Raw genomic sequence first — 24,612 nt, 5'->3', positions numbered from 1 at the left:
TCAATTTACCAACATACAGAATAACACCCAGTGCTCATCCTGTCAAGTGCCCCCCTCAGTGCCCGTCACCCATTCACCCCCCCCCCGCCCTCCTCCCCTTCCACCACCCCCCACTTGCTCATCTTCAAGTGGTGGAAGCTGCTGTGATCTTGAAGACCGCACAAGAACCTCCACTGCCTCTTTCCACCAACAGTCAAAGATTTCTCTATCAAAGCCATCCCCCTTCACCTGTTCACCTCCCTCAGGCTTCAGTTCCTAGCCAGGTCCTAAAAGGGTGCACATACAGAAGACATGTAGCTGTGGCCCCATTTTTTGTCACCCCATTTTAACTTGAAACTTGTCCCTCCAGGATCCAGGCACAAACAAATATGGCAGGAACCCCAATAAGACCTCATTTTAGATATATGGGGAGAAATACGTAAGAATCTCTCTGTGATAGTATATGTTCTGGTCTTAATCTTATATATATTATTTAAAATCACAAAAGTAATACTACTCATTCTTTAGTAATCAGGGCAATGTGAATTAAAACCACAGGGAGATATTTCTATATAGTCACTTAGATTGTCAAAAACGTTTAGAGTCTGATAGGACCAATCATTGGCAAGCACAGGAATTTTCGGACACCATGTAAATAAACAGTACAGTAAATCTTAAAGACATAATGGTGAACAAAAGCAGCCAAGCACAGTAGAATATATACTGATTTATTCAATTTCTATAAGTTAAAAATGGGTAAACTTAAGCCATATAATCTATGTGTGCACAAATTAGATAATAAAGTGAAGACATGAATACATAAGATAACATTTAAAACCAAGGGAAAGGGATCCCTGGGTGGCGCAGCGGTTTGGCGCCTGCCTTTGGCCCAGGGCCCGATCCTGGAGACCCGGGATTGAATCCCACGTCGGGCTCCTGGTGCATGGAGCCTGCTTCTCCCTCTGCCTGTGTCTCTGCCTCTCTCTCTCTCTCTGTGACCGTCATAAATAAATAAAAATTAAAAAAAAAAATAAATAAAACCAAGGGAAAGGCTATGCTCAGGATGGGAAAGGCAGGGGGCCTTGGAAATGCTGTTTATGTTCTATTTCTTGACCTAGTCAGCATTACAGGGATTGAGTTTTCAATAATTCATTAAGTTGTACATTTAATATTACATACTTTTTATATGCTTATTATGTTTCCTAATTAAAACATTTTTTTAAAAGGTAAAACACACTCAAGGTTAAAAGTCATACAGTATTGATTGGGATCCCTGGGTGGCTCAGCAGTTTAGTGCCTCCCTTTGGCCCAGAGTGTGGTCCTGGACTCCTGGGATCACATTGGGCTCCCTGCATGGAGCCTTCTATTCCCTCTGCCTGTGTCTCTGCCTCTGTGTGTCTCTCATGAATAAATACATAAGGTTTAAAAAAAATAGAAGTCATACAATGTTGAAAGAGTATTAAATGAAAAGCAAGCTTGCTCAGCCCATAGTTCGACCCCTCAGAAGTAACATTAAATTAGCAATCATTAAATTTAATCACTAAAAATCAATCAATAAATTTAAATCACTAAAATTAATAGTTTCTTGTTAATACCCATTTAAAAACAAATATATATCCTTTTACATAACTAGATTCACATAATATTTTGTTCTGCAATTTTTACACCTGTTAGTATATTTTATTTATTTTTAAAGATTTTATTTACTTTATTTATTAGAGAGAGAGAGTGAGAGGGTCCATGAATGATAGGGAGGGGCAGAGGGAGAGGGAGAAGCAGACTCCCCGTTGAGCAAGGAACCTCACATGGGGCTTGCTCCCAGAACTTTGAGATCCTAGGACCTTGAGATCATGACCTGAGCCGAAGGCAGACACTTAACTGACTGAACCACCCAGGCGCCCCTATCTGTTAGAATATTTTTAAAAATATACTTTCAAAGTTTTAAAAATCCAAACACATAAACATACATAGTAAAAGAACATAAATATTCTTTTAAATATTTCCTTTGAATGGATATCCTAAAATCAATCCCATTGATAAATAGCCCCCCCAGTGATAAACATTCTGATTATCTCAGCTTTTTGATAATCCTTAACATTGATAAAATGAACATCCTTTACATTATCTTTTTGTACATTTGTACAAATATATATCTGGAATAAATCTCAAAACATGGACTTGCTGGGCCATGAGACGTATGTTTTAAATCCTGATGGTTAATGTCCAAACTACCATCAGCAAATATATGTGAAAATGCCTGTCTCCCCACAACTTTTCCAACTCTGGTTTTAATTATTTTGTATTCTAATCTCATAGGTTAAAAATTATTATTTTATATTGCATTAATTAATGAGAGATCTTGAGCTTTTTTTTTATATTAATTTTTTTTTCTGTGAACTCTGGCCACAGATTTAAATAGTTGACTTGAACACAGCTTGGACTGGGTAGTTTCTGAATTTCACAGAGGATATAGTGACAAAAAGGTCCATCTAACTTAAAGAGCGCATAACGTTTGGCATTAAATCAATGGATTGTATGACCTGGCACACTGGGAAATGTAATGAGTGACATTAGACGAGAGAGGGCTTTGCATAAAATGTTGTCCAAGGTCTTCTCTGCCTTTGCTTCCAAATGACAACATCTCTCTACCACCCTCAGGCCCATCCCCTGTACCAATCTGCCCTGACTAGGATTGGCAAGACATGATGGCAAAGACCTACAATGGTCAAGGGTCCCAGGGAGAATCCAACATGGTGTGCCCATAATACACTAACCTGGATAAGCAAGTTCTTCTCTTGTTCGACAATATTGTACTATAGTCTGGGCACTAGGAAACACAGGTGAAAATACAAGGGTTCTTTTGAGGTTTTGGTCTATTTAGAATATCTCTTATTTTAAAAAAAATATTTACTTATCGGAGAGAGAGAGAGAGAGAGAGAGAGAGATGAGCAAGTGGGGGTAGGGCAGAGGGAGAGGGACAGAGAGAATCCCAAGCAGACTCCCCGTTGAACTTGAAAGCCAACATGGGGCTGGACCCCACAATCCCAAGATCATGACCTGAGCCAAAACTAAAAGTCAGATGCCCAACCTACTGATCCATCCAGGCGCTCCTGGTATATCTCTTTTAATATGGAGCAGATTGAATCCATCAAACATTCATACTTAATACCCTTTTAAATCAGAGGGTATAACAGAGAAATGAGGTGTGATAATGATAATGACCAGTACTGACATGACACTGACACTCCATGCCAGCCTTGGTTTCCCCAGTACTCTGCACGATTATTCAGTCCTCACAACTTCATGAGGGTAGGGTCACATAATAACAAAGCAAGAATGTGACCCCAGGCAGGCTGTCTTCCCCCAGAATTAATTTGCCCTGAACCCACTACACCATCCCATTTCTGAAATCATGGACATGTGGACTGGGATCAGGGAATGAAGGTTTTGTCCTGGAATATTGAGAGAGCAGGAGAAAGGGGATATATCACAATAGGTGGCTGTGATTGTTGTTGGGCTCCTAAGAAGCAGGATCCAAACTTCCTGGATCCTTCTATACCACCTCTATCATGGTATGAACCATGCAAGCACACAGTGTGTGTTAATATGTGTGGGGTGAATGAATCCCAGGTACCACGTGTCTCTGCCTTCACTATATGAATGAAATAGGAAGGCTTTTTGTTTTGTTTTAATAGGAAGGTTTTTTGTTTGTTGTTGTTGTAATTCAGGTGATGGAAATATATACTGGTATGTTCAATATACTGCTATGTTTGGTTTAACAAAATGACTCTCTATTTCCATTTAGGAGCAGTTTTTTTTACAACAGCCTGGTCTGAAATCTGTTCCCTATGGAAACATTAGTGAGCGTGTTGAACTAAGGAAACGATTGGGTTGCAAATCATTTCAGTGGTATCTGGATAATGTCTTCCCAGAATTGGAGACATCTAAGGGCAGCCTATGAAAAGGAAACAAATCATTTTCATTAATGAAGGACTAGAAGTCCCCAAGGTCGTCAACAGAGAGAAGAGTACAAGTTTGGAACATCATGAAATTGTGTGACATGAGTAAGAAATACAACCAGAGAGCTCTAGAACAAGAGTGCCTTTCTGTCTTCCTTTAATGCTAGTTCATAACGCTGTTGCATATGCCACTACATTTCTGGGGTGGCAAAACCTTGAACATTAGAAATATACTCTATCACACAGTTAAGACTATCATACAGTTGAACAAGGTAAAATGTATTCCCTTTGTTATTTGCCAAACTCATTTGGTCCCATTAAACCATAGGGAATGCTCCACTCTTGGAGCCTTTGTCAACTCCCTTCCTACTCCAGACAGTGGCTTTGTCGGGAAGACATTCACAGAGAGCCTTGGTTGGTACATCCCAGCTTTGGCCCAATTGTATAGAACTTCTCTCTTGCTGACAGCATAAATTTTGGTGCTGCTACCTCGTTTGGTTGGGTTCCTGAGTTTCTGATGTCCAGTCCACTTGCCACGGTGGTGCAGTCCAGTTCTCTAGGCCAGCCTTCTGGTTTGTGCCAATCAGTTCTTTTGTCACTTGGAGACAGGCCCTCCTCCTTGCTCCTGATTTTGCCTTGTTCATGTCCCTCCTCTCCTATGGCTCTGGCCTACAGCTCTCCTGACACTTCTTGGATTGTGTGCTTTGTTGATAATGTATGTTGTAAGAACTGTTTAGCTGGGACCAGGGAAGAAGGAACTAAATCTCTATCTACCCTGTGTGAACACACTCCCAAATGTCTAAAGTACTTCTTTTGGGTTAGAGGGATGGCTGTTGTGTTCATCCTGGTGAAGGTAGCTAGAAAGGGAAAATATATTTAATTCACAGAGATAATGAGAACACAAGGGAAAAGAACACATGGAAAGGAATAAAAGGAATGGGGGATACTTAGGGTAGGACCACCAGACCTAGCCTATGCTGGAGAAAATATAAACTAGTTTTTACAGCAGGAAATGACTTATCTATCATGCTCACTCAGTCAACAACTGAGTGGTGATCCAGGGCCAAATATCCTTCTAGGTGCTGGGATGCAGCAGACAAGGGAGCAGGAAAACATCCCTCCCTTCATGGAGCTTGTATTGAGATAATACATATAACATCCATGTAATGAAAAAAGGACCAGTTTATATAATCTCTTTATACATATGTACTTAGCAAAATACTCTATAGAATCTATTGTTAGAACAACATGGGAAAACCCAGGCTCATCTATTAATAGGTGGCCAGGGTAACCTGATTGAGCCTCTAAAAAGTCAATCTGACAACACAAAATAAGCACCACATTATGATTATGTTCTTGGCCCATACCTTACCTGCTTCTAGAAAGTAATGAAAAATGATTATGATTAACCCATGAATCTATTAAAATTAGTGCAAAATACAAAATTGAAATCTGTAGCAGAAGGAAAAAAACTCTGGTATAAAGTATCATTTTGAAATAACTTTTTCTAGTTTTGAAATTTGAGAGTAACTTTTTTTTTTGGTAAGCATAAAGGAGGATGTTGTAAATATCAACTTTGCCAAAAGGAAAAAACAAATGTTGTTAAAGTCATGAATGTAATGTTAGGTCTTAGTTTTCTTTTTTTTCTCCTTGGGTGGGTGTGTGTGTGTGTGTGTGTGTGTGTGTGTGTGTGCGGCACGAGTACAGGCATGCAGGGAAAGAGAGGGAGAGGGAGAAAATCCCAAGCAGACTCCCTGCCCAGTGGGGAGCCCCAGGTCAATCTCGACCCTGAGATCATGACCTGAGCTGAATCCAAGAGTCAGGTGCTCAACAGACTGAGCCACCCAGGTGCCCCTAAAGTCTTAGTTTTTTAATGTAAGTGTTGGTTCAGTTACCAGATAATAATGTGGATAAGTCTTAGAAATATTGTAGTATGTTGCTTAAACAACTTCTTTTGTATATTGACTCTAGAATAGAAATCCAACGAACATCCAAGTATAGCTGTGATTGAAAGGAAATCCGTATTAGCCTATAGGTGGCAATTTTCTGTTTCATGTGGAAACGTAAAAACCTGATTTCTATTTTGGAGCTAGTTGAGAAGTATCTGCTAACCCATTCAAAGCTTTTCTCAAAACACAGTTTTTGGTATGATCAAATGCTGAAAAAAAAAAAAATGCTGAGACATGCCTTTACAGTAAGCCTGGGAATTCTCTAATTAAAGCATACTTCTAGGAATGTAGCCTAAGACACAATGGCTTGAAATTATGCCATTGTGCTCCCATTATGTTTCACACACCATAATGAGTACTCTGTCTTGATTATCTCATTTCATCCACACATAAGATAGGCCCTATTGTTATTGACATTTCATAGATGAGAAAACCAAAGTTAGAATTTGTCTAGGGTTGAGGTTGCCAGTTTTAGCAAACAAAAAATACAGGACACTGTTTTTAAAATTTGAATAAGCAATATTTTATTAGAAGTATATTTCATATATTCCCTGGAACATACCTATGCTACAAAATCGTTGTTTCTCTGAAATTCAAGTTTCAGGCCATCCTGTATTTCATCTGGTAACTTTAGGGACAAACCAGTACAGACCACAGAGTAGCAGAACCAGCCCAGTCTCAAAGGCTGTGGGCTTAACCACAACGTCAGGCTGCAAAAAGCCTGTAGTGTCATTCTTCGTAACAGTAAAACTGGAACGAACCCAAAACTTCAATTGCTAGAGTTATACCATTATACATTAATTTGATGGAATAGCATATAAACCCGTTAAAAATAACAGCTAGGAAAATAATTCTATTCCAGCCCATCAGAATGGTAAACATTTGCATATCTGAAGCTAGGGCGGCCCCCCGGGTGGCTCAGCGATTGAGAGTCTGCCTTTGGCTTAGGGGTGACCGCGAGGTCCTGGGATCGAGTCCCGCATCAGGATCCCCGTAGGGAGCCTCCTCCCTCGGCCTATGTCTCTGCCTCTCTCTCATGTAAAGCTGAAGTTGAACATCTTTAACATGTGCAAGCCCACTTGTCCTTCACAAGGCCTTTTTCTACGAGGACAACCCCCCCCCCCCCCACGTGCCGGTCCCACACCCTCAGCGCCGCCACCAAGCCGGGAAGCCCGCAGCTCTCTGGGGCAGGTCGACGCCGCGGGGCGCCCCAGCCAGGCGCGGACGGTGACGTCACCCCAGTGCGCGGGGCGGGGCCTTCCGTCACGTGGCCCCAAGGGCACGCGCGCTCGGTCCGGGACTGCGGCGCGGGCACTGGGTGAGCCCGTGGCCGCCACTGCGCGCGGTGCAGCGGTTCTTCCCGGGCTGCTCCGCTCGCCGTGGCTCATGCGGCTCGGACCCGGGCTGTGGCGGGAGGGAAAATGCCACGGCCCGAGTCCCAGAAGGCCGGAGTCCTGCGCTGCCGGCGTCGGGGTGAGTAGCGCGCGGCCCGGCGCGGCGGGGTCTGAGCCCGCGCGGCCTCCGTCGTCCCCTCTGCGCCTCAGGCGAGCGGCTCCGGCGCGCGGCCCCGAGACCCCGAGAGCTGACGGCGGTGCCCGGCTGCAGAGTCCGACAGCGCGAGCACTGCCCCCGGGGACTGGGTGTTGACGCAGTGACCGCCCCGGGGCCCGGCGAGCTCCTGTGGGCGGCGGCGGAGGTCGCGGAGCCGTGGGCCCGGGGCTCCCGCCGCTGTTTCCCCTAACGAGGGCCGGAGCCCCGCGGCTCGGTCTTCCAGAAGGAAGTGGTGCGGCAGCAATGGTAACGGACGCGCTCAAACGCCGAGAGGAGAGAGGAGTGGAGGATGCACCGTGCCGGTCCTCCCTCCTCCTCGGCCCTCCCTCCTCCCTCCCCCCACCCAGGCAGCTCGTATTTCTCGGGAAGGATCAACAACTTATATTTATGCTTGTTGACCGGGTCCACACACGGCATTTGGTTAATGTGCCGCCAGGTCCTTTTCTCTTTCTGTTGGAGAAATTGGGTTATTTGTCTTGTACAATGTCCCACGTTCTTAAATTCTGTGCCGTTTGGATAAATCTAAAAATAGCAAGTCCCTGTCCTCCAGTTCGGAAAGACTTCATTGAGGAATACAAATATACTCGTGATAGACTAGTCCCTTATTTTCACCATCAAAGAAAATTTGGGTCAGCATATTTATTTATTTACTTAGAAAGCAGTTGTGTGGTTTGTTGGTTTTCCTAATATAAAATGAAATTATAACTTGGAATATGTTTTTCGTGGTACTACTATGCACTCTCCTCTCCCAAATCACAGGTTTGGGCCTGACTTTTCAGTGTGTTTGACTCCACTCAGCTTCTTCCCGTTTATCTAGAAATTTGGGTGTCGGAATCTACTCTGCCTTAAGAAAAGTAGGAAAAAAACCCTCTCCACCCTCAGTATGTATCAGTTGAGCTTTACAAGTTCAAGGTGGTGAAAGAGGAATCCACAATTTTCACATCTCTTGACAATTTCAGTCCTGTTTGTTCCTTGCAATTGGGGTTCTACTTAGTTTTTTTAGTTTAATGTTCTTTTACTTTTGTGTGTGTGTGTGTATGTGTGTGTGCAGTAAACTCTACACAACATGAAATTTATCATTTTAACCGTTTTTTAGTGCACAATTCAGCTACATTAAGTACTTTCACAGTATTGTGTCATCACCCCACTACTTCCAAAACGATTTAGTCACTCCAAGCAAAAGCTCTGGAACCAATAAGCAGTAACTTCCCATTTCCCCCTTCTCCCAGGCCCTGTCTCTCTGAATTTGACTGCTCCAGATATCTCATGCATGTGGAGTCATACAATATTTGTCCTTCTGTGTTGGGCTTTTTTCATGTAGTGTTTTCAAATTTCATACATGGTGAGCCTCTAACCTTTCACATTTTTTAAAACTTCTTTCTTAAGACCTTCATGCCTTGCAGTGGCTAAATCTGATGGCCCCACCTCAACTCCTGCTGGCTTGACCTCTAAATCTTTGTGACACCTTATGTTGTTGGTCAGTACACCCTCTTATAAGGTCTCAATTTTGTGATCTTTCTCACGTCCTTTATAAGCACTTCCTTTTCCACGGGTTTTTAAAAACATACATGTCCCCAGAGATTCGGTTCTTGCCCCCCAATCCATTACTTAAGCCCTCTTCTATTATTTTTGTGGAACTTGAACTAAAATTTTGGTGTTCATTTTTACTTTATTTAGATTTGAATTTCAAGTTTTTTCAATTTCTTTCTTTTGAATTTCTTTACAGTGCAGCATATCCAAAACAAAATTCCTCTTCTGCTAATCCTCTCAAGCGTGGTCTCCCCCTGCTCCCTGTCACCAAGACTTGAAAGCTGGGAGTTGTTTTGTTCCCTTTCTCCCTTAGGGACTCATGTCCTGTCGAAGTGACAAGTGCAAACGGTTCTGTCTCTGACCCTCCCTGCCACTCACTTCCACAGCTCTGGATGGAGCCATGATTGCCTCTTTTTTCTTTCCTTTTTTTTTTTTTTTTTTCCCTAATTGGCTTTGTTAAACGAGTCATGAATTGGGCAGCATCTCATCCAGCAAAGAGGGGAGCTCCCCGTGATTGCCTCTTATTGGAATTTTTCTTTCCTTTTTTTTTTTTTAAGATTTTATTTATTTATTCATAGAGGCACACACACAGAGAGAGAAGGAGGCTCCATGCAAGGAGCTCGACGTGGGACTCGATCCCGGGCTGCAGGCGGCGCTAAACTGCTGTGCCACTGGGGCTGCCCGAATTTTTCTTTTTTTAAAGATATTATTTATTTATTCATATGAGAGAGAGAGGCAGAGACACAGGCAGAGGGAGAAACAGGTTCCCAATGTGGGACTTGATCCCGGGACTCCAGGATCATGCCCTGGGCCAATGGCACGCTCTAAACCACTGAGCCACCCAGGCTTCCCTTACTAGAATTTTTCTAACTGGACTTACTGGTTCTAGTTTTTTTTTTTCCCTCTGTCCCAAACCATTTTATACACTACTGCTAGAATTTTCTTAAGATACACTTGCTTAAAGACGCTAGTTAGCTTTATTTTGCATGCAGAACAGGTTAATTCTCATCCTCAGAGTCAGAGCCCCAGCCTGTCTTCATAGAAGTAATTGCCTTTCAGCAGTCTTAACCAGCCAATCTATTCGTTACAGTCAGTTCTACTTGCTCTTCTATTTGGAAAACTAAAAACAAATACGTGTTGCAATTTTCCAAGACTTGAACTTTCTCCTTGAAATTTTTCAGCATTTGGCCATTGAAAGCTAATTTTTTAAAGCCAAGCTTAAACATCAGCTTCTAAAAGAAATTTTCTTCAAGTTTTTCATAGTCTTTTTTTCATGTGTGACCCCACTTGTCTTATCTCCTGTTGGTTAATTTGAAGCAAATCTCAGGTGTCATAGGATTAGATTATTTTAGCTGTATAAAAAAACTCATTCTGACTTCTAGTCTTTCTCATTTTTAAAGATTTTATTTATTCTATTCTAGAGAGAGAGTACATGTGTGTGCATGGGCATGAGGGGAGAGTGACTAGAGAGGGAGAGGGAGAATCCCAAGCGGACTTCCTGCTGAGCGTGGAACTCAACATGGGGCTCAATCTCATGACCCTGAGATCATGACCTGCCTGAAACCAAGGGTCGGACACTTAACCAACTGAGCCACCCAGGTGCTCCACTAATCTCTTATCTTCATTTATTTGTTTATTCTTAAAGATTTTATTTATTTATTTGGCAGTGCGCACAAGCACAGGGAGTGGGAGAGGGAGGAGCAGGTTCCCTGGGATCATGACCTAAGTGGAAGGCAGATGCTTAACTGATTGAGCCACCCAGGCAGCCCTCTCTGGTCTTTTTTTTCTTTTTTAAAAGATTTTATTTATTTATTCATGAGAGAGAGAGAGGGGCAGAGACACAGGCAGAGGGAGGAAGCAGGCTTCAAGCAGGGAGCCTGATGTGGGACCCAATCCCGGGTCTCCAGGATCACGCCCTGGGCCAAAGGCAGGTGCTAAACTGCTGAGCCACCCAGGGATACCCCCCTCTCTGATCTTTTTAAAATAAACTTTGTTTTATAATAGTGTTATAGAAAATTGCAAAGTAGTACTGAGAATTCCTTTATGTCCCATGCCCATTTTCTTCTGTTATTAACAATTTACATTAGTATGGTACAATTATCACAATTAATGAACCAGTACTGATATGTTGTTATTAAGTAACATCCAGAATTTATTCAGATTTCCTTAGTTTGTTTGTTTGTTTGTTTGTTTCTTTTTTTTTTTTTTTTTTATCTGTTTAAGGACACTAGGTAAAAAATTAAGGGTCCCATCCAGGATACTACCCTGCATTCAGTGATCCTGTCTTCTTAGGCTCTTCTTGGCTGTGACAGTTTCTCAGACTTACGAGAGACACAAAGAGAGAGAGAGAGGCAGAGACAGAGGCAGAGGGAGAAGCAGGCTCCATTCAGGGAGCCCAACATGGGACTCAATCCCAGGACTCCAGGATCATGCCCTGGGCCAAAGGCAGGCGCTAAACCGCTGAGCCACCCAGGGATCCATAAATTTTCTTTAAAACAAGGCTTCATGTGTGTGTCTAACCTTTACTCTTCACTGGTAGAGACCTCCTATGCCACAGAGGACAGCACCACTCAGTCATTTGTGAGGTGTGCCTCTGGGGACCCCCAAATTTATTGAAAATTTGTGGTACTTGTTAATGCTCCCAGTGGTGCAAACAAACCTTAATCAGGGCATCCCAAATCTACGTGACCCTGTTAGATCCCCTGCCTCTCAATTCCCCTACTTGGGAGAGCCATCGCTGAGGGAGCTCCCTCCACCTGTGACAACACTGGAGATGGCAACATCCTAGCCCACAACATCACAGGACACAACCTTATATTGAGTACTGCCTCCACAGCCTTCCAGTAAGGAGAGATGACACCAAGGAGACATAGTGGCTGTTGATGGCAAGCACTTTCTAGGATTTGGATGCTGAACTGACTGCTTATGACAGTCCCATTGAATGACATTTTGCAGCGCTATATGTGTACCACAGGACGCTCTCACTAGTGCAGTGCTTGCTGCTCAAATGTGAGATGGTACTTGGATTGCCATGCTGCTCTCCACTGCACCTGTAAGCTTTGAAGGCCAAGATGTGTGCTGAGTCTCACAACTTTTAGAGGACGCCTTTAAACTCTTTGCTTAGTTGTTTGCCTTTTCTGTATCCATTGGACTGGCCCATGTCGGATCCTACTGAGAATTAGTGAATTTAATTTCTTTTGGGAGGCCCCCTTACCAAATACAGGTGCTGCCACTACCACAGCATCCACAGCATCCACAGCATCCCCCTCTATGCCCTCCAGAACCACAGCTGCAGGAGCACTTCCCTGTGCCACCCCAACGGGGCCCTTCCCCATGATCACCACTCAGGGCTCTACAATCCTGCTGTTCACGCCCTCCCATAGACTTAATATTTTTATATAGTAGGCTGAAATTGAAGCTCATTTCTTGGGCCACCGTAATTCCTGGGCATGTTTCCAGAGTTAGTGGCCTAGTGGCTGATTTATTGACCCTGTCCCATTTGCTCAACAGAAGGTACCTCACATGTCCCTGCAGCTTACATGGCCACTCTGTGATGTTTAGTGGCTCCCATGCAGGATACTTTGCAATGCAGTTTGTGGCATCTGGCTAGAAACCCCCATGTGCCCTTTATAATCCAGATATAATCCGTATCTGGCCCGGCAGCAGCACTACACAGATGAATATGACCCTCACCTCATCCCAATGAACATAATCCCCAGTCTTGGGCCAGGTGATCTAGCCATCCAGGGGGATCCCCAACTGATTTCAGCTTCCTTGATCAAGCATTTGGTGTCCACTGTGGGCCCAGTGCCTTGGAGCCTTCACACGTCTGTGTACTTCTCTTTCTGTCAACCCCTAACACATGCCAGCCCCCAGGTAGTCCTGTCTGTTCATACCAATGTACTTTAATCTCCCTGGGACCACCCTTAAAAATTGCTGAACAAACCTCCGATCTGCCTCATGTCAGAAGTGTATGGTGGTATTCATCCTCACCATATTAGGAGTCTGCCGCTGCCCCTCAGATGGACTAAGCTAGTTGCCACTGCATTGGATGTACAACAACAAATCAGTAAGGCTGAACAGGTACAAGTAGTCCATGATCTCACTCAGGGCTTTTTTTTTTTTTTTAACTTTTACATGAAGAATTTAATTATCTATACATGTAACTAATTCAGAGGGTCGTATTACAGTTGTTAAAGCCACAGGTTTGTATATTTATATTTCTTACATTCATATCCATGAAAATACTGAAGTCACTCATGGTTGTTAATGAGGTATTAATTTAACCTTTATCCAAGGGTTTTCATTTTCTCCGCTGAACCCCAGCAATTGGAGAGAATGGTTACAGACAGGATTTTAACTTTTGTCTGTTGATATTGCTGATTGGTATTTTTGCTTCGCACAGATGTTTCATGCACTGGGTGACCTTTTAACCATTCAGTGGCTTTTACTATCTCCACTGTCCAAACAGTGCCTGTGATTTTCTCTAAAGATTGATTCCTGGGCATCACGGGGTCAACTGTGATGAGAAAAACAACTTTTGAGAAAAGCGCCTTTTAGAGAAAATTGTTTTTTGTGTTTCTGAGGTGCTGCCTAGGCATTTTACATTTAGGATAACCCTACTCATACCCAGAGTCTGGACATTTAAGTAAGGCCTTGAGTTGAGGATGTCCACCACAAGTTCCTGCTTTGTGTTTCCCAGAGCATGATTTAAAATAACCACCTCAAGTGAACCTGGGAGAAGTTAGCGACCTCTGCCACAACCACCTTATAAATAATAGCTGCTTGCTATCCCACTCTTCTGCTCCCTGGTAACCTGAGATGTAGGACTGCCGTTTCCCCAGCTCATTGCTCTCCACTTGTGCTTGCTCTCTCTTTCTCAGATAAATAAATAAAATCTTAAAAAAAAAACCAAAAACCTGCACCTTCATTCCAAAGGATGCTGGGGGTTTCACATCCCTGAAATGAGAGCTCTGGTGCTGAGGAAGTGATCTGCTGCCCCGCCCCCTCATTCCTAATTCTGTACTCCAGCTCCACTTCTCAGCACACCATGCAGTCCTTGGCTTTTGGCCCTCTTCCAGGTTTTGAAAGCCAGAATAGCCGGTTGAGTTCCTCCTCTTACATTGCATCATTCTGATCTCATTTGTCTCCTCCTTCCGCATTTAAGGACCCTGAGGTTACACTGGGTCCATCCAGATAATCCGAGACAGTCTATTTTAAGGTCAGGTGATTAGCAACTTTTAATTCCAGGGATATGGATATCACTGGGGGACCATTATTTTACCTCCACATAACAAATCAGTCATACTTGTAAAGAAATTTTTGGTGGTTTACGATGTGTTTTTTAAACTAGTTAGTTTGAATCTGCCTTCATGTAACAGTGTATTGCTGACAGTGTTGTACAGGTACCTCATTAATACTGACCATTCAGTTTTTCCCTCCCATCCCTGTGACATTGTTGTCATTCATTCACTTACCAGTATGCTAGGATCACTCCGTGTATTGTGACATATGTTACTTTGAACAGTTTCTTTTAGCTCAATTAAAAATAAGAAAAACCTTGGCAGCCCCGGTGGCGCAGCGGTTTAGCGCCACCTGCAGCCCAGGGTGTGATCCTGGAGACCCTGGATCGAGTCCCGCATCAGGCTCTCTGCATGGAGCCTGCTTCTCCCTCTGCCTGTGTCTCTGCCTCTCTCTCTCTCTCTCTTTGTGTGTCTCTCTCATGAATAAAAAATAATTTTTAAAAAAGTCTCATTGTTTTCTTCTCCTAAGTTCTTTATGTAGATCCAAGTTTCTTTTCTTTCTTTCTTTTTTTTTTTTTTAATTTGTTCATGACAGAGAGAGACAGAGGAAGAAGCAGGCTCAATGCAGGGAGCCCGATGTGGGACTCGATCCCGGGACTCCAGGATCAAGCCCTGGGCCAAAGGCAGAGGCTCAACTGCTGAGCCACCGAGGCATCCCATAATGTCCTTGTTTTTATCTGCCCTTTTGACTTTGGGATTTTCTGAGTACCCTTATCCCGAGAGTCTGCATCTTGCAGCTCTTTCAGCTGTAACCTACCTTGATTATATTTGGAGCCTGTTGGTGTGGTGGTCACGTTTTAGGGAGGGTGAGAGTTCTGTAATATGCAGATACATCCTTCACAAGTGTTTGCCAGTAGTATAGCTTTCTCCCCCTGCAGCCTACTCCCTCCCCTAGCTGTGGGAGTTCCCAGCCTGTTTCCTGGAAGGCTAGCAAGGTCTGGAGTGGGAGAATGTGCTTTCCCAACTCTAAGAAAGCTCTGACAGTTGTCTTCCCCTGGAGCCAATGCCTTTGCCTTGGAGACAGCTCCAAGGCGTTTCACAATGATTACTCTTCCCCTCCCCTGTCAGAGTCAGAGGGGATCTTTCTGTATCTCCACCTTCACTGCGAGGACCTGGTAGGGTTCCTGGAGGTGAAGCCCACGAAGTGTGTGGGCCTCCGCCTCAACTGCTTCCCCAGAGTTTCTCACTCTCATGCCAGGTCACACAGTCTGCAGTACCAGTTTGTGGCTCTAGCAGCTTCTGTTCCAGGTAAGAAGGTATTAGCTGTGTGTCTCTAGGTTTGGGGTGGCACTTTACCCTGTAACTGCAGTTCTTTGATGGTCAGAAGTGTCATTGATTTTCAGTTTGTCCAGCTTTTTCTTGTAAGAATGGGAGTGATGGCTTTTAAGTTTTCATGTTGGAACTAGAAGCAGAAGTTACTCTTTTTAACTTCGGATTTATGACTTGTTATCATCTTAAGTGAACTATATGCATAGATCCAGGACTCTGGTATTATATTTAGATTTGATTATGCAGACTACATTTGATACTTCATATTTATCACTTAGTTAATAATGATTTCAAGCTATACTGCCCAAGAGCTTTTGCTTTCCTTAGAAAAGCTTATCATTTTCAAATGTTCTTTTCTTGCAACTATAAAAAATATCTTGCAGCTTTTCAGGAAAACTTTTCATATGCACTATTTTGCATTTTATAGGCAGTGAAAGCTATGCAGGCCCTGTCTTTATTAAATTTTCTACCTAGAAATAAAAAATTAGTACATATAAGAATTTGTCAAGCTGTTTCTTTTATCCTGAAACTTGATTTTATTAGTATGGGTTTCTCCAGAAACAGATCCTGAGATAAAAATTTAAATTCACCTTATTTTATTTGTGAGGTAATCTCAGGACACACCAGTAGCAGAAGAGGAAGTGAGAGAGATAGGAGAGTAAGTTAGAAAAAGGTACAGATTTCAAGCTATTTTCTACTGTGGGCAACTAAAGCTGACTCATACTGGAGAACTCTGAGAGCCGGTGTAGAATCCAAATGTCAGAGTTACCTCCAGGGCAAGCATGGAAGGGAGCTGAGATATTTTTCCCCACCGTTGTTGAAGGCTGCCCGAAGGAAGGTACATGTTCCCATATACTTTTGGGTCTGCCCTGCATATGGGCAGGTTGGTTCCAGGGGCCAGAGATGCAGATGCTGGTAGTTGGAAGTCAGACCTGTGCAGGATGGTAAGACTTGGGACGATGTGCAAATGACAGTGTCTGCTGTAGTGATTTCCCACAGCTTGATCCAACAGGATGAGCTGTGGTATAAATTGGCCATTTGCCCCATTGATTAGTTGGTTTGTCAGCTTTCTAAACCCCTTGAGGTGGCAGATTGCACTCAGAAATGAGTTCTCTGAAAAAATGCTCAAGATTCTGTCACATGATTTTTTCATATTCTCTTTTTGGTGATACCTAGCCTTGTTCACTTTGAAATAGAATAGCAGTAGCTTAGATCCTGGCCTTGTGCTTCTGGTAATGGCAGATGGGGGATCCTAGTCCAAACCAGTCAATGCTGAAAAGCATCAGAGAATTCACAAGATAGTAAAGAATTACTGGATTGAGATTGGGAGATAATAGAAATCCAGAGAGATGAACACCTTGCTTGGGGCTGCTCTTGTCCTTGGTATTTGCTATACTATGGAAAGGCCGAGCAGTGTATTGACACACACAGTAGGGGAAGAGAAGTTGGAGTCCAGGGTGAGGATCCTGGTGAATCTTGAAAGGCTGTAGGCTGAAATTCAGGTGGACTGAGTGTATACCATGCTTGCTTGAAATGAAATTCTGCTGTGTCGTGTGGGGAGTTTAGTATACCTCCTTTCTCAGATTGCTGGTGATGGTAGACACTTAACAGAAGCAAATGAAGACGCTCTCCAGAGGAAGATAATATCTTAAGTCTCAGGTTGTTTCTGGGATGATTTTTCAAATAGAGCCCCCACAAAATCAAATCAGCATAACCAGGTGCACCAGAAGACAACCTGAACAAGAACCAAAACACAAGCAACAGGCAATAGAAACAGCCACGTTATTAGATGCTGGAATTAGCAGACAGACTATAAAATATTGTTTAGGATGTTTATGGAGATAAAAGCTGAACTTGAACATCTCAGTAAGGAATCAGCAAAGGGACAGAACAGATTTGAAAAAGACATGACTGAATACTAGATCTAAATACAAAAACTCAAATTGAGGATTCAGTGGATTAATAGATTAGAAAAGTAATGAACTGAAAGATCAGAAGAAACTTCCTTGAATGAAGTATGAGAGAGGAAGATTCTGGAAAACTGAAGATTATAAGAAATATGTAGTGAGAAAGTGCAACGTGTGTTTGGAATCCTAGCAGAGGAGAATAGAGTAGGGGAATATTTGAAGAGAAGATGGCTGAAAACTTTGAAAACTGGCAAGATACCAGTTCATGGAGTAAACAGATCCCCAAGTGGGAGATAAGGTGTTTTTTCAAAAGTTTTCTGCTTGTAGGTCATAGTCTAGGATTCATTTTCCTTAGAGTAAGTTTGCTTGCTTGCTGCCTGCCTGCTGTCCTTCCTCCCTTCCTCCCTTTCCAACTTTAGCAGTAGTTTTCAGCATTCTGCTGAGGATAAATGTTTCTCTCACATGAAGAATTACATGGTCTTTTATTACTTTAATTTATTCTGGGGTTCCAAAGATTTTGATTAGAAGAAAAGATACAACTGCTATTTGGATTGAAATCCATTGAGATAAGAAAATATGATCAACAAGATAAGCTTTCCAGGCTTAAAGAAATGATTCTGTAATGCAGGAAATACAGACAGGAATTTCAGGTGGGAACAAGAGCCTCTCCCCAGCCCTTCTGTGTTAAGGTCACAGGTAGTTCCTCCCCTATTTGCCCTGGACCCCTTATCTGAAAGCCTCTCCCGGGTGAAGGGCATGCTCACCTCAGGAACAGAAGTGTGCTTGGGGTGCCAGCGAGGGCTCTTTTTGGAGAACAAGGGGGGACTAGTACTACTCACAGACACCTGGACATACGATTGTTTTAGGTAACTCCAAGGGCAGGGGGTACCCATATCTTTAATCTTGTGGGAAACATAAATTTATGTTTAAGTAAGTTACTGGATGACTTCTATTTTTTAAAGGATGCCAACCAGGAGACCACTGGCCTCTTCCTTACAGGTGGTATAACAAAATGCTTAAGGACATGGGTCTGACCTCAGATGACCTGGATTCAGATCTCAGTTACTCCCCTTCCTAGCTGCGTGTTCTTAAAGCTAGTTATTAATTTCTCTTAGATAAAAAGGAAAAAAAGATTTGTTTTTTCTCTCTCTGTTTTACACTCAGGACTAGTATTTTGTTCTGTTTTTGTTGGTTTTGATTTGCATACTTGTCTACGTAAGCTACTTTGTCAGCACTGTCCACTCCAGGAGACTCCCGACACACTAGCAGAGTAACACACTCACTAGCCGTGGTTTAAGGGGAGTCACCTCTCCTCATACTCCCTTGGTCCAGAAACGAAGCTGGCTGTAGAAGGCCATGTGGATCGTGGATACACGGATGACTCTTTATAGCGGGTATGTTTAAAGCCATTTAGTTCCTTAGTTACTTGGATGTCTCAGAACACTTACCTTCTAGTAACCATCCTTTTTCCTGTTCATTTATTTCATTTTCATCTGATGTACTTTGGGTTTAATTCTTTTTATGGGCATAACGGGAACAAGAAATAACAGTTTTCATAATTGTGGGGGCTGTAAATGGTTACTGTGTATTCATTCTATACACCCCTGAGGAGTTGCAGTCTAGAGGCTAATCAGCTGAATTTCTGCAGTTTTTAAATTTGACTTTCTTTGGGGGGGGGGGGGGACATACCTTGCCACACTTTTGTTTCCTCCCTGGCTGATACATCTATTTATCTGCCTAGTTTCTGACTGCATTTGATTTTATGACTCCTGCATTAATGTGATACCGACTCTGTTGGGATTGAGGAAAAAGCTGCTGTCAGGGCATTTCCTGATTGCATCTGCTGATCTTGATCAGATACATGGGGCCAGAAATGAATTCATTAAAATATGAGAGATCATAATAAACTACAACTATATACAGTAGAGTATGTAGTTAGATCTCGACTTTCATGATGCCCTGACATATATGTATGTTGTGCAGGCCCCTCATGAGGCTATGGGCATTTTCTCCCCATTGTCTTCCCCAAGCCTTAACCAGGGAGAGCTGCTACTTTCTACTTGGGCATTTCATCAGAGAGGATATTAAAGCATAATGGTCAGCCTCTGACCAAGCAGGTGTTCCAAGATTGGTTTATATGCTTTGTCATATTAGCTGTCCATTTAGTTTCTTTTCCTTCAGTGTTTAGTTAAATTTGGTGCTTTCTCCCATTAACATTACCATGTGGTTTTCCTCTGCATTTGAAGTATAGTATATAGACAATAAACACTATGTTTGTTTATGTTCTCTTTGATTTTGTTATTGAGAGGAGATTCATAAATGCCTGAGGGATGTCAGGGTTATTCCTGGGAAAGCATATAATGTCTGGAATTTGCTCTGAACCTTTTCCTATTTCAGTAATCTTCTTTCAGGTAGATAAGGAATGAGAAATGTTTTCTGTGTTGTCATCACCTGGTAATTTCATAGGAAAATCACAGTGGGAAGGGCATTGTTGTAAATCAACATTTGTACTCACATGACTGAGCTCACTTAAAATATGAATGTGTCTCTTATGGAAAAAGCTAATAGATGTTTGCTGTTTGACAACTTGGAATATAGAACAGACCAACAAGAAAATAGCCAGAAACTACGGAAAGGTAAATACTTGCCATACAAAAATAGACATTTTAGGGGCACCTGGGTGGCTCAGTTGTTAGAGCATTTGACTTTGGCTCAGGTCATGATCTTAGGGTGCTGAGATTGGGCTGAGTCAGGTGCTGCACTCAGCAGGGACTCTACTTGTCCCCCTGTGCCTCCCCCTGCTCATGCGGGGCATGCTCACATGCTCACTCACTCGCTCTCAAATCTTAAACGTTATAAAAATTATTTTTTGTTGAAGGCAAACGAAAGCTGCGTTGTATGTGATTTAGGTACTATGATCTCATTACTCCTGTCATAACAGAAGTTGGACGTTGGGCAGATGAATTCAGACTAGAGATTGGCAAAGGAAAAAGTTTTTCCGATTGTGCTCCTAGAATACTTGTTTATTGTTTAAATTTTATTCTCAAGTTTTTGACAAATTAATGGAATTAAAATAGCTTTCCTTTTAATGTGCTAAAATATCCCCTTTTGCATCTGAGGTTAAAAGGAAAGGCCATATTTCATTCAAAGCCTTAACATTTATTATTATTATTTTTAAAAATTTTATTTATTTATTCATGAGAGATACAGAGAGAGACATAGGCAGAGGAAGAAGCAGGCTTCCTGAAGGGAGCTCGATATGGGACTCAATCCTGGGACTCCGGGATCATGCCCTGAGCCAGAGGCAGATGCGCTTAACCACTGAGCCACCCAGGCGTCCCCATGGAAAATGTTTTAAATAAAGGAAAGTCAACAGAAAATTATCGATGATGCCACTAAGCCAATTCTATTGTTTATTTTTCTGCAATTGCTGATAACAGTGTAACATTTTAGATGGTATGAAAGATTCAAAATAAGTAGTAGAATATATAAAAAAAAACATTAGCAGCGGTGAGATTTCAGGTAGGCTTTTTTTTTCCTTTAACTTTTTGTTTATGTTTTCTGATTTTTTTTCTTTTTTTAGGATAGTAGCAGAGCTAAAAATATTAATTCCCACTACATTGCATGATGTCTAAAATACAGAGTTTTAATGTGTTCCCAGGGTTAGTCTTTTCTTGAGGATTATTTAATGATTTTCAGAAGCAAAATGTACTGTTTAGTGCATCTAATAGGCTATGACTAAAGATTAATGGAATGGTTTAAAGTATCATGTTAAGTGATATTGTGTAACAGGCATTGTCTTAGTGAACCTTACAGTAATTTAACTACTTTATGGAACATAGTTTTGTAGCTGGTGTGTATCGTGTTCTTTGTTAATAGAAGAGGACTATGGAAAACATCTCAAAATGGGTTTTCTTAGCTCAGACAATTGTGCTATTGAGAAATACTCCTCACTGTAATCGATAATGATGCTAGAGTTTTTAGTTTTGTTTTGATTTTATTTATTTATTAGAATGTATGTGCACGTGAGTGGTAGGAGGGGCAGGGAGAGGGAGAAGGAGAAGGAGGGACTTGTAAGCAAACTGCCCCTGAGTGCAGGGTCAAATACAGAGCTCAGTCTCATGACCCTGAGATTATAACCTGAGCCGAAACCAAGAGTTAGATGCTGAACCAACTGAGCCCCCCAGACCCCCCAATGGAGTTTAAATTGAGTGAGATCTCATGAGATTTTGGACCTTTGTGTCCTCTGTAGTTTGCCAGAAAGCGTTTTTTATAAAACAACACTAGATGCTAGTGGTAGCAATGATCAGTTGGTTTTTGAGTGGACTAAAAAGCATATATGTGTTTAAATTGTTCTTGCATATTTTATATGCATATCTTTATAGTTTTCTGGATTGTGTAGGTAAAGACCAGGGCTGGTCTTTACCTCTGAATGTGAAGTCTGCTTTTTAGTCCTGCCCTTCCATTGTATTTCCTCCCTCTTCTAATATATATATATATATATATATATATATAAACAATAATATATATATATATATATTATTGGGGCTGGTCTTTACCTCTGAATGTGAAGTCTGCTTTTTAGTCCTGCCCTTCCATTGTATTTCCTCCCTCTTCTAATATATATATATATATATTAACAATAATATATATATATATTAACTATATATATATATATATATATATATATAGTTTATGGCAGAATGCTAGAAACCAACTCAGTATTATGCTTTGTCCTTCCTTTGCTTCATCCATCCTTTGGTTTATAAGCAGTTATGTGTATGAATATGGATACATAGCATTCTATGTACACTCTTCTCCATCTTACTTTTTTCACCTGGCAACATATGTAGTGATAAAACCATAGTAATAGGTAGAGACATTTTTCTTTCCTTTTTACAGCTGCATATTTTATTGTGTGGATGTTTCCTAATTTGTTCAACCAGTCCTTCATTAATGGACAATTGGATTGAATCCAGCCTTTTGCTTATTACAAATAATCCTGTAGTGAGTAGCCTTGTGCATACATTGTTTCCTATTTTTACATGGTATAAATTCTGAGGAGTGATATTGCTAGGTCAAAGGGTAAATGCATGCATAATTTTAGTAGATGTTGCCAAATTGCCCTGGGTAGAGACATATAAGAGTTTGTCCACAGCCTCAATACCAGACTATGTTGTCAAACTTTTGGATTTTAATAAATCCAACAGGTGGGAAATGGTATCTCAGTGAAGGCTTATTTTGCTTATTTTCCCTTATTATGAGCAAGGTTCAGCATTTTTTCCCACAGGGTTAAGAACCAGTTGTATTTCTGTTTCTGTGAATGGTCTGTAGGGTTGTTGGTCCTTTTTCATTATGGCTAATAAGATTGGAAGGTGATCCCCAGATTTCCAGCCACCTTCTGTCCTCACTTTGTGTAATTCTCTCCACATAAGTGAAAATGGGACCTAGGCCTTGCTTTTAACCAACAGCATATATGGCAGAGATGATAGAAGATCAATTTCTTGTTAGCTTAGGTTCTATAGCAAAGATAATGGGATGTCACTCTTGTGATTATATTATATAAGACTCCATCTTGGGGTGCCTGGGTGGCTCAGTTGGTTGACCGTGCGACTCTGGATTTTGGCTCAGGTCATGATTTTAGGATTGTGGGATCAAGCTCCTCATTGGGCTCAGAGCTCAGTGCAAAGTCTGCTTGAGATGCGTTCTCCCTCTTCCCTTGCCCCTCCCCTACTTGTGTGCATGTGCACAAGCCTGGGCTTTCTCGCTCTCTAAATAGACTTACTGACTGACTCCATCTTCAGATTGGAAGAGACTCCTCATTGTTGACTTGATGGAGTTAGGGACTGTGTCGTGATGCCCCCATGGCAAGGAATTGCCAATAATTGCTAGGGTGTGAGGGTGGCCTCCAACTGACAGGGCCCGTTTGTCATAGAGCCACAAGGAAATGAATTCTACCACGAACTTGATGAGTTTGGGAGCAGTTCTTCGGAAATCCGATCTCCAGGTGAGAATGGAGTTTGGCTGACAGTTAATTTGAAGTCTTGCCAGACCCTGAGCAGAGGATCCTGTTAAGCTGTGCTCAGGTTCTTGCCATTCAGGAATTAGGAGATAATAAATGTGTGTTGTTTTTGTGGTAATTTGTTTTATAGCAGTAGATAACTAATACCAAGATCTTTAAAGGACTAGTGAAACTCTGGCTTGATTTGTTGTTGTTTTGAGGACCTCTTATGATGTTCTTCTGTGATAATTGGTTAGTTTGCGTTTCTGTTGGGACTGGAGTTAATTTGAGTAAGTTATATTTTCTTAAAACTTACTCTTCTAGGCTTTCAAATGGATATGCATGGAATTATATGGAACTGTCTCTTGATTTATAAAATTTGCAGTGATTTCAAATTTATCATTAAGAAATCTTAGACTAAGAATGGAAGATTTGGGGCTTTTGCTGGCATACTGAACATTTTGCTTAATAATGACAAGGTCTAATGAAACTATTTAAGGTGGTTAGCTGTCTTTTCCTCCTTCCCCTCCTCTTGACAGTGGACCTTTGTTCCCCAGGCTGTGCTCATCTTATATATCAATACTCATCTCTTAAGATTTTACATTGCACAGAATCAAGATCCTGTAACCTCTTCTGGAACAGAAATACACTGAGTAATTTTGAATTACACAAATAAATCTTGGTAATTTTTAGTACTTGACACTATGCTTGGTAAAATAATGGGTTTGAAAAGACAGAAACGACCCCTATCTTCTGGGCAGGTTGATTATGGTATATATAGTATCTCTTACACAATAGGCACATTGTTTATTGGGACATCTCCAGTTCATGTATCTGGAAAGGATTCCTCTGTCATTAACTGTACCTCTCCAAAATGTGAGTGTTGGTATCTCATTTTCCAGCCACCTCACTCAGTCAGTCTTTCCATGTTACTCTCTTTAGTATAACTCCAACAATTATTCAGCCCTACAAGGACCGACCTCAGGTCCTTTGGCCCTGCACAGGTTTTTATCCTGCTGCATTCATTCTTCCACATCCTTACATTTCTCCTTGCCTGGCTTATGTCTGTGGTCTGTCATTTCTAATCAGCACATTGTATGTACTTCTCCCCAGACTGCTGCCTCTGTACCTCCTTGGTGAAACCCTGACCCTCTGCTTACAAGG

At 41.9% G+C, this 24,612-nt stretch overlaps 2 protein-coding genes across 5 annotated transcripts in view; both read left to right on the top strand.

The window, feature by feature from the left end:
* Positions 1-3,940, top strand: part of GALNTL5 (polypeptide N-acetylgalactosaminyltransferase like 5) — a 48,386-nt gene extending 44,446 nt beyond the window's left edge. Inside the window, exon 8 of the mRNA XM_041753515.1 lies at positions 3,785-3,940. Coding sequence (XP_041609449.1) covers positions 3,785-3,940 — 156 coding nt within the window. The remainder of the gene's footprint in view (positions 1-3,784) is intronic.
* A 3,224-nt stretch (positions 3,941-7,164) lies between these two features.
* Positions 7,165-24,612, top strand: part of GALNT11 (polypeptide N-acetylgalactosaminyltransferase 11) — a 51,116-nt gene continuing 33,668 nt past the window's right edge. The window contains exon 1 of one of the 4 annotated variants that reach the window (XM_041751797.1): positions 7,165-7,360. The gene's annotated coding sequence lies outside the window, so the exon portion shown is untranslated. Of the gene's footprint in view, positions 7,361-7,480; positions 7,685-18,734; positions 18,842-23,203; positions 23,455-24,612 lie in introns of those variants that run through there. The other 3 variants (XM_041751800.1, XM_041751799.1, XM_041751798.1) reach the window with 3 other exon arrangements.

The sequence above is a fragment of the Vulpes lagopus genome, chromosome 4 (assembly GCF_018345385.1).
Source record: "Vulpes lagopus strain Blue_001 chromosome 4, ASM1834538v1, whole genome shotgun sequence".
NCBI lineage: Eukaryota > Metazoa > Chordata > Mammalia > Carnivora > Canidae > Vulpes > Vulpes lagopus.
This window is presented reverse-complemented; position numbering and strand designations above follow the sequence as displayed.